This window comes from Dipodomys ordii, unplaced genomic scaffold (assembly GCF_000151885.1).
Source record: "Dipodomys ordii isolate 6190 unplaced genomic scaffold, Dord_2.0 Scaffold26, whole genome shotgun sequence".
In the NCBI taxonomy this organism is placed as follows: domain Eukaryota; kingdom Metazoa; phylum Chordata; class Mammalia; order Rodentia; family Heteromyidae; genus Dipodomys; species Dipodomys ordii.
Genome location: NW_012267242.1, coordinates 14,367,530 through 14,378,409, shown reverse-complemented (window position 1 = coordinate 14,378,409; position 10,880 = coordinate 14,367,530). Strand labels below are relative to the sequence as shown.

General features: G+C 40.0%; 1 protein-coding gene across 1 annotated transcript in view; it reads right to left on the bottom strand.

The window, feature by feature from the left end:
• The window catches only part of Ubap2l (ubiquitin associated protein 2-like), a 68,917-nt gene that overhangs the window by 36,491 nt on the left and 21,546 nt on the right, over window positions 1-10,880 (bottom strand). Inside the window, exons 8-11 of the mRNA XM_013015029.1 lie at window positions 10,441-10,553; window positions 6,948-7,007; window positions 4,078-4,130; window positions 1,816-1,905 (exon numbers count right to left, since the gene is read on the bottom strand). Of these exons, the coding sequence (XP_012870483.1) occupies window positions 1,816-1,905; window positions 4,078-4,130; window positions 6,948-7,007; window positions 10,441-10,553 (316 nt within the window). The remainder of the gene's footprint in view (window positions 1-1,815; window positions 1,906-4,077; window positions 4,131-6,947; window positions 7,008-10,440; window positions 10,554-10,880) is intronic.

Sequence of the window (10,880 nt, the reverse complement as noted above, 5' to 3'; positions counted from 1 at the left end):
GGTCTCTCCTGCCCGGGCTGGCTTTGAACCGCGATTCTCAGATCTCAGCCTCCTGAGTAGCTAGGATTACAGGCGTGAGCCACCGGCGCCCGGCTTCATTAATATTTCTTACAACTTAAAACCACATGCCTAGCCGGGCACTGGTCGCTTATGCCTGTAATTCTAGCTACTCAGGAAGTTGAGATCTGAGAATTATGGTTCAAAGCCAGCCTGGGCAGGAAAGTCCATGAGACTCTTATCTCTAATAAACCACCAGAAAACTGGAAGTGGCGCTGTAGCTCAAGTGGTAGAGTACTCGCCTTGAGCTGAAGAGCTGAGGGACAGGGCCCAAGCCCAGAGTTCAAGCCCCACAACCGACCAAAAAAAAAAAAAAATTAAAACCACATGCCAGAATTCTCATCTACTTTAGAACAAAGAAAGCTTTAGATGTTTTCCTCAACTGATGCAAAATTTCATTATTACCTGTAGTACAGAGTAAAATATGGGATTAGAGAGGTAGTTTAGTGGTAGAATGAATTTCTAGCATGCATAAGGCACAAAGGAGAATTGAGATTCAAAGCCAAATAGGGGGCAATGGCATAAACCTATCATCCCAGTTACTAAGGAGGCTGAGATTAGGATGATGGCAATACTAGGCTGGATTGGGCAAAAAGTTCACATGACCTCATCTCAACAAAAAAAATGTAGGTGTGGTAGCACATGCCTGTCATCTCAGCTATGATGGGAAATATAACAAACAGGAGCATTGAGGTATGGGTACTGGTCCCTGTGTCAGAAATAACCAGAGCAGCCACATGCTGGTTGTTCACACCTGTAATTCTAACTACTCAGGAACCCAGGAAAATCAATGAGACTATTATCTCCAAATTAACCACCAAAAAGTCAGAAGGGGAGCTATGGATCACGTGGTAGAATACCAGCTTGAAACAAAAAGCTCATGGACACTGTGCCCAGATCCAGTTCAAATCCCAGGACTGGCACAAACACACACAATCATCATCATCATCATCTAGGCGCTGGTGGCTCAGGCCTGTAATCTTAGCTACTCAGGAGGCTGAGATCTGAGAGTTGTGGTTCAAAGACAGCCTTGGGCAGGAAAGTCCATGAAACTCTTATCTCCAATTAACCACCAAGTGGTAGAACGCCAGCCTTGAGCTGAAGAGCTCAGGGAAAGCACCCAGGCCCAGAGTTCTATAACCTACAAAATTTTTTTTAAAAATTAAAAAAAAAATAAAAAGACCAAAAGGCCTGGGAGGTTTGACAAGGAATAGAGGACCTGCTCAACAAGCACAAAGCTATGAGTTCAAACTTCAGTGTCCAATACCACTCAATGGGATGCGAGGGAAGCTGAGATGTAAGGATCACAGCTTGAAGCCATCCCAGGCTTCTGTGAGACTCTTATCTCCAATAAACACCACCCCTCCCCCCCACAACAAAAGGACTGGAAGTAAAGCTATGGCTCAAGTGGTAAGCACTAGCTTTGGGCAAAAGAAGATCAGGAACAGTGTCAAGACTGAGTTCAAGCCCTAGAACTGACACCAAAAAAAAAAAGTCCTACTTTCAGGTTGGGTCTACTTTTCCCTGGCTACTTCAAGACAAGTTATATAGTCAATGCTATTGAGGATAGTCTGGTCTACATAATTAAATGAGAGTATGATGTAATATTACAACACGTGAACTTTCATTCAGCACACTAATTATTACTGTTATAAATCTCTACTAACATCAAGGGAGTTTGTGAAGACAAATGTTGTTATTCTTTACAGCTAACTCAGAAGATCTCTTTGGGAAAAGGTACTAAATTTTACCACACACTTGCCTCTGACCAGCAGTGATTGTCACATTCTCCGCAGGCAGAGGCACTGAAGACACATTGGAAGCAGTGAAAATCTTGGTTTCAGAAAGCTGGAAAACAGAGGAATTATTATTACTGGTGTCAGATAAGCTAAAGTCAGAAGTTGGCATAGGCTGAATTCAATACCAAAAGAATTTTTTTTTCAATACCAAAAGAATTTTAAAAAAGCTATCTACCCTGAAGAATCCTGAATTGATTTTCAAGCCTAGTCAGGTTTTATCCAAGGATAGGTTAGAATTAAGGGACTCAAAAAAAAAAAAAAGTATAATAGAGTGAAATAATCACATGCGGACTAAACACAAATAAGGTTCTACTTACTAGTCATACAAAAGAGAAAACCCCTCCACATTTTTCTATTATAGCTCCTAATCAGCACCTCAACCCAAACACTTCTCTTCCACTATTCTTTTCAAATAAACTAAAAAGTTAAGAACTCTTGAGCAGTAAAAAAAGTATTAATTATGGTGAGGTAAAGGTTTTTTTTTTCAATAAGTTTTCCCTTTATACTATACAGGTCCTAGTGTTTGAACTCGGGGCCTATACACTGTCCCAGACCTTTTTTGCTTGAGAGATGTATTGAATTTTTAAATTTTTTTATGTAGGTTATAGAACTCTGGATCTGGGTGCTTTCCCTGAGCTCTTCAGCTCAAGGCTGGCGTTCTACCACTTGAACCACAGTTCTACTTCTGGCTTTTAGTAGTTAACTGGAAATAAGTGTCTCACAGACTTTCCTTCCCTGGGCTGGCTTTTAACCACGATCCTCCTATCTCAGCCTCCAAAGTAGCTAAGGTTACAGATGTGAGCTACCACCACCCTGCTTATTATACTCTCATAAGGCATCTAAATTAGGTGATCAACTACAGAAATTAACTCTTGACTACTAAATAAAGTTAAATTGTGATTTTTACTTCTCAAATATTCTCTCAAATAGTGAGGAAATATACCCATTTCTTGAAAGTTGCTAAAGAAAATAAGCCAGATTTCAGAAAGCAGAGAATGATTAAATTCACAAGACAGTCTAGTTCGCTCATAATAGAAAATAATCGTTCTCTGATAGTGATGCTACTCAAGCTTTAAAAAGTCATAATTGGGGCAGGTGCCAGTGGCTCACACATGTAATCCTAACTATTCAGGAGGCTGAAGTCTGAGTACCATAGTTTGGAAGCCAGCTTCAGCAGAAAAGTCTCTGAGACTTATTTCCAATTAACCACCAAAAAAAGCCAGAAGTGGCTCAAGTACTAGAGCCCAGACTTAAGAGAAATATCTAAGGAGTAACAGCCAAGCTTTGAGTTCAAGCCCCAGTACTGGCACACACGCTTGCATGCGCGTGCAACACACACACACACACACACAACTTAAAAGTGATTGACATCATCATAAACACATGGAAAGGTTAACAATGATATTCTCTTCTGTATAACTAATACAAGTTAGTAAATAAACAAAACAGGCAACCTAACAGTTTTGATATATCATTTCCTTGTAACCACAAAAGCCATTTTGCCCAACTATATATAAATATAGGAAATTAGGTTTCAAAATACTAAAAATATCCATAATCACTGAAAACAATCATTCACAGCTAAAGCTTGACTGTGACCAGGAATCAGGAAAACTGTTTTACTCCGGTAGTAAGGTGAATTCAGATTATTTTATGTGCCACTCATCTATAGGGTTTCCAAGTTGAGTCAAATTGGCAGATAGTCAAATGTACATATATTCACCTCAATTACAGTTATACAGGGCTTCAAATAAATGAAAGGGTTTCAGAGCCAATCAGACTATAAGCCTGAGGATTTGGTACCACCATACTAATTCTAACATCCACTGGCAACCCATTACAGGACTATATACCAAATAAGGATTCTTAGTAGATTCATGTACCACCAGCAGCTATTACTCAACGTTCTACCTGCCTCACTCCATTTGTGGTGCCCTACCCAACCACCATCTTTTCCTGGAATAAATCCGACAATCAGATATTGGACTTACACAAGTGCACTTGCCCTTTCCACAGTGTGGTTCCAGAGTCCTGTTCATGCCCAGTCTCCTTCATATAACATATGTGAAATGTTCTGGCTCAGAACACTATTTTGGATGTAAAAGTTTTGGGTCAGAATCTTATGTGTGCATTTTAAGGGGAAGAAATACACCAATTTTCTATCCCTAAACACCACTTAGGGATAGAAGGCATTAATGAGGAATGTCCTGGGAATACCTACATCTTCATTCCAATCTTCAGTTCCCCATTCTTCTGTCGCAGTCCTCCATGCACCTGGAAAGAAAGGAAAAATTGTGGAATAATTTTAAGTATAAAACATGCAAAATCCAATGTATTAACATTTTTGATGAAAGTAAAAAGTATAACAGTTTATTAATCAGAAGGAATTGTTGGGCTTTAGAGATGAAAGACTATAGAAACGGAAAGTTCAGAGAAGTAGGGTTTTGTTAAGATTATGATTTCATTGGTACTTTCAGTTTTTGTTACAGAGCTGCAAGGTGGAGAGAAGGGGAAGAAATGGACTGAAAATGCATGCACACAAACACTAGACTTAAAGCTCCATGCAGTACTATTAAGGACCACAGTTCTATTAAGAACTCTACTGAAGAGCTGTGGGCTATAATGATGTAGTAGTCATTGAGTGAAATGGTGGCAGACAATTCAAACTAAAACATGCAGACTATACATATTTGCTTTGAGAGAGAAAACTATAAGCAGTATGAAGATGATGACAGCACAGCGGTGAAAGAGAAATATAAATAAATAGTAAAAGAAGAATGTCTAAGAATAGGTTTGAAAGTCAAACAGAATAGTGAGAACTAAGAGTTACTGGAACTGAATGAAAAAATATACCCAGAAGTCTTAATTCATAAATATTATAGGTTTAACTAGAAAATTGTAAGGAAGGCTCCATGTATTTAACTCGTTTTGGAAGACAACAGGTTAAAAATCAAGTATGAGGGGCTGGGAAGGTGGCTCAGTGCTAGAGCGCTTGCCTTGCATGCATGAGGCCCTGGGTTGATTCCTCAGCACCACATAAGCAGAAAAAAAAAAAGCCGGAAGTGGCGCTGTGGCTGAAGTGTAAGAGTGCTGCTAGCCTTGAGCTGAAGAGCTGAGGGACAGCACCCAGGCCCAGAGTTCAGGCCCCACGACCGGACCCCCCACCCCCAAAAAAGTCAAGTATGAGCAGTAACTATCAACCTAATCCTACTCATACAATACAGAATATGGAATCTAACCTTTCAAGGTTATGGCACAAACAGAAGCCTACAATTTATCATATTGTAAGCAAGGATACAGTTTACATGGGAAAGGTATACAGACAATCAAAGCACCTTCCACATCTCCTTTCCCCAATTTCTTTGCTTCATATAATTTCAGAAAATGTCCCTTCATAAGGAATTTGAGTGAGAATATGAGAACCACAATTTTTCCCTTGAACCAAAGACCAGAGTGAGAATTTATCTGGCTGTATAAGGCATAACAATATGTTATTTTCTTATCTAGAACTATATATGTATTTATCAAATAACTCAAAAAGCCTTCTAAATAAGTGGACAGTTTCGTTTTGTTGGTTTCTCGGTTATGGGGCTTGAACTCTGGGCCTGGGTGCTGTCCCTCAGCTCTTCAGCTCAAGGCTAGCACTCTACTTGAGTCACAGCACCACTTCTGGTTTTTCCGGTGGGTAAGTGGAGATAAGAGTCTCATGTACTTCCTGCCAGGGCTGGCTTTGAATCGCAATCCTCAGATCTCAGACTCCTGAGTAGCTCGGATTACAGTCTTGAGCCACTGGTGCCCGGCTTAGTTTCCTTTTTTTTTTTTTTTAAATAAGAATTCAAGGAAGGCTGGGCATTATGGTGCAATGCACTAGGCAGGCTAAGGCAGAAAGGCAATTAAGACAAGGCAGCCTTGGGCTATACAGTTAGATACTGTCTCAGATTAGAAAAAAAAAAAAAGGCTAGCATCTAGACATTTCAGTCACTGAATAGAAATATTTTAATATCTATAAAGGAAAAAACCTTATTTCCTACAGTAAACGACAGTATGAATACTTTCCCAAGAAAATTACCAGGAAAATTCCAAACCACTTATTAATGACAATGCATTAAAAAATTGAAGTAGCAGGGCTGGGAAAATGGCTCAGTGGTAGAGCGCTTGCCTTGCATGCCTGAGGCCCTGGGTTCCATTCCTCAGCACCACATAAGAAAAAAGAAAAAAGCCAGAAGTGGTGCTGTGGCTCAAGTTGTAGAGCGCTAGCCTTGAGTTGAAGAGCTGAGGGACAGCGCCCAGGCCCAGAGTTCAGGCCCCACAACCGGACCCAAAAAAAAAAAAAATTGAAGTATCTGTAATCCTAGCTACTCAGGAAAATGAGACCTGAGGATCTCAGTTCAAAGCCAGCCCATGCAAGGCAAGTCCATGAGATTCTTATCTCCAGAAAACCGGAAGTGGTACTGTGGCTCAAGTGGTAGAGTACTTGCTTTGAGATGAAGAGCTGAAGGACAGGGCCCAGGCCCAGAGTTCAAGCCCCATGACTGCCCTCCCTCTCTCCTCCCCTCCCCTCCCTGCCAAAAAAAAAAAAAAAAATCAAAGTCTAATGTCAGTTATACAAGTTATAAATCACATTTCCCCCTATATCTGTTGATACCATTATTTTCCTTTGACATCTGTCCCACCCTGGTTAAATGGAACACAGGAGTTATACACAATTCTAGACTGAGAGGTTATATAATTTAGACTATGCAAGATTTTCATTATACACTCTGGTAACTTCAACTGGGATAGAAAGGAAGAATGAAATACTGACTTGATGCTTTCAAGAAGTATGGTTATGGCTAAGAAACTCATTTTGAGGAAGCAAGAAATAAAGATGGAAATGCTCTGAACAGATTAGGGCATACATTCCCTCAGCATAAAGTGCAGACAATATAAATGTTGAGTATTCATGAAAAAGAGTGGGCACAGAAAAAGAGGAAAAGGTACAAAGAAAAAAAAGCAGAAAAGACAGAAAAATGACATATCCACAGATATTTCAGTTCATAAAAATCTATAAAAAAAATATCCGGGGCAGTTAGGCGCCTGGATGTATCATACCAGGAGCAGTCTCAAATTTTCGGGGATAATTTGACCCCTCAACCCCAATGAAATCAAGTCCTGAAACAAAAAGAAAAGAAAAGAAAAAACAACCAGTGAAATTTTGTTTGTGAATGAGAATGTCTGCCCCCAAATACATAATTCCCACTGTACCTGTGGATATTTTAAGGGTAGGTTTAAATTTATTTTTAAACTAAAAAGGCAACTTGTAATTTTGCTATTATGACAACACAAAAAGAAATCATGCATGAAGGCATGCTAGATCATGAAATCAATAATGAAAATGCATGAAGCTACACACCTAAAACCCTTTTTCTCATTGATAAGAAGGCAGCAGCACCACTGATCATTGTGTGACTATGGACTTCTTAAATAGGGTTTCTTTTCTAATTACTAAAAATAAATATTCACTTCCCCATTGTTTTTATAACTAGATACTTGTTGAATACAGCTAAGGACTAGGACATCAAAGCCTGACTTTTTTTTGGGGGCGGGGGGGGGCCGGTCATGGGGCCTGAACTCTGGGCCTGGGCGCTATCCTTCAGCTCTTCAGCTCAAGGCTAGCACTCTACCACTTGAGCCACAGCGCCACTTCCAGCTATTTTTTTTTTCTGCTTATGTGGTACTAAGGAATCGAACCCAGGGCCCCAAGCATGCAAGGCAAGCAGTCTACCACGGAGCCACCTTCCCAGCCCCCAAAGCCTGGCTTTCTATTTCAAAGTAAAAGTAGTTCCCTAATTTCCACCATCTTTTCTTCCAAAGACTAAAAACTCAATTATTCAAGAGCAAAGCACATTACCTTTTAGTATTGTTACAACTACCCCTACAAATCCATCAGGAGATTAATAGTTCTAATGTCTCTAAAATATAGTAAGTTAAAACAATATTCCAAGCTGAGCACTAATTGCTCACACCTATAATCCTAACTATTCAGGAGGCTGAGATATGAAGTTCACAGTTCAAAGCTAGCCCAGGGAGAAATGGCCCCATGAGACTCATCTCCAATTAACCACCAGAAAACTCGAAGTGGCACTGTGGCTCAACTGATAGGAGTGCTAGCCTTGAGCTGAAGAGCTCAAGAAGAGCGTCCAGGGCCCAGAGTTCAAGCCCCAGGACTACCAACAACAACAAAAAAAAGGATATCTAACCCATTGGAAAGTTTTAAAATGTTTATTAAATAGCATATTTGTGAACAATAAGCAACATTTAGTGCCTAAGGTATACTGTGTGCTAATGAGAAGCTGGAGAAACAAAGATAAGAATCTTTAAAAGGGAATATGAAAATTTAAAATCAACATAAAGCATCTTTTACTTCAGGTTTTTCTATTAACCTATATCTAATAAGATGAAAAGCTTTGGTCTCAGCTGCTGACTCAACCAGAAGGAAGTAAAAGATATCAACAGAAGAAAACACTCCAGAACCTAAAGGCTGCTCTTATTAAAGCAATACACATGGAGCTGGGTGCCAGTGTCTCATGCCTGCAATCCTAGCTACTCAGGAGGCCGAGATCTGAGGTTCAAGACCAGCCTGGGCAGAAAAGTCACCACGAGACTCTAATCTCCAATTAACCACTCAAAAACCAGAAGTGGCTATAGCTCACAGTGGTAGAGTGCTAGCCTTGAGCAGAAGAACTCAGGGACAGAGCCCAGGCCCCCAGTTCAAGCCCCACAACCAACCAACCAAAAAAAAAAAAAAGGTATAAAAGCAATACACACATACCTTTTACCTTCAAAGACACCTTGGCCTACCCATAAGCCTAATAACCTTAAAGATATATGGTGTATCTAAATCTAAGTACCAGAGTCAGCTAACCAAAGAACAATATTACTCATATCTTGCAATAGTCCACAACACATCAAGGCTACTGAACAAAAAAGGAAGCCTGATGAGTCCCTTCATGCTCCAATATGAAGACTTCTCAAAAATAAAGAAAAGCGGGTATCAGTGGCTCACGCCTGTAATCCTAGCTACTCAGGAGGCTGAGATCTGATCGTCGTTTAAAGCCAGCCCTGGCAAGAAAGTCCATGAGACTCTTATCTCCAATAAACCACACAGAAAACTGGAAGTGGCACAGTGGCTTAAGTGGTAGAAATAGCCTTGAGCTGAAGAGCTGAGGGACAGTGCCCAGACCCAGAGTTCAAGCCCCATGACTGACAAAAAATAAAGAAAAAAGAAGAAGCTTTTATCTTCGTATCAGAAAATAAATCAACAATATAGACTTTTGATTCTGAACCCTGTTCATTTCTACAAGTAGTAGTTTAATTAATTGGTTGATTCTGGGTCATCTTTTGAAAAGATAAAGCTACTACAATAAAAATTAAGAAATACAATCAGAGCTTACAGCAGCTACATGTTATAATGGAAAGAGCACAAGATTTAGAATTAAATAATTCTAAGTTCAAAGACTAACATCTTTTCTTTTAGTATCAATTGTATCACCAGGAAAGTGATACTAAATAATGCCTGTGAAGCTAAGCCATGCAGGAAACTGTGACTCTTTTCTCCAATTAACCACCAAAAAGCCAAAACACACCAAACACAATGTGAGCCAGGTGCCAGTGCTTCACACCAGTAATACTTGCTACTCAGGAGACTGAGACCTGAGATTATGGTTCAAGGCAAGCCAGGGCAGGAAAGCCTGTGATACTCTCACCTCCAATGAATTACCAGAAAACCCAAAGTGGAGCTGTAATTCAAAGTAGTAGTGTGGTAGGCTTGAGTGAAAAAGCTCAGGGACAGAGCCCAGGCCCTAAGTTTAAGCCTATGACCAATAAAAACAAAATAAACAAAAAGGGTAATGTGGGCATACACCCCAGTGATACAGCATCTGCCTAGTAAGTTGAAGGTTGCACTCAGTCCCTATGTATTATAAAAAACAACAAAGTGTACTTCATAAAACAGTGATAAGGATCAAATACAACAGCACATATATTGTTCTTATTAGCACACATGTCAATATGGTATGTAAACAGAATAAACAGTAGTTTAACTTATCTTACCCTATCTTTGTACCCAAATATAAGTTGTTAAGTCTTTTTAGTCCTGGGGCTTGAACTCAAGGTCTTGGCACTATCCCTGAGCTTCTTTTGCTCAAGACTAGCACTCTACCACTTGAGCCACAGTACCACTTCCAGCCTTTTCTGTTTATGTGGTACTGATAAATTGAACCAGGGCTTCATGCATGCTAGGCAAGCACTCTACCACTAAGCTATGTTCCCAGCCATCCCTTTTGTGGTTTTGTTTTTGGTGTTGGGGGTCAAATCCAGATACTGCACTTGTTGGGCAAGCACTTTGCTACTGAGCTACATCCCAGCTCCCACTTTTTAAAAAGTAATTATAACCTCATATGAAAATATTTCCTGAGCTTAGGATATAGCTCAGTGTTAGAACACTTGCTTAGTATGCACAAGGTCCTGGATTCAATCTACAGCACACACACAAAAAAGAAATTCTTAAAAATCCCAGAGACAAAAAATGAAAACAGTCACTCACTCGTCCCATCATCTGGTTCAAAGTGGCCTGTGTTGTTCCATGTATTGCCGCTACTATTGCCATAGTTATCATCAGTACTGGCTGGCTCTGCATAATCAGCTGGATTAAAAGTTCTGAAAAAATGAAACATGAGTTTCTAAAAGGAGCTTCGGTAAACACTAACTCAAAGAGTACAATCAAATTTTATCTTATTCACAATATAGACAAATATAGATCAATCATGCACCATTCTATAATCTCAAATGCTGCCTTATTTTTTCACACTATTCAAAATGTAATCTGGGGGGCTGGGAATGTGGCTCAGTGGTAGAACGCTTGCCTTGCATGCCTGAGGCCCTGGGTTCCATTCCTCAGCACCACATAAGAAAAAAGAAAAAAGCTGGAAGTGGCACTGTGGCTCAAGTGGTAGAGCGCTAGCCTTGAGCTGAAGAGCTGAGGGA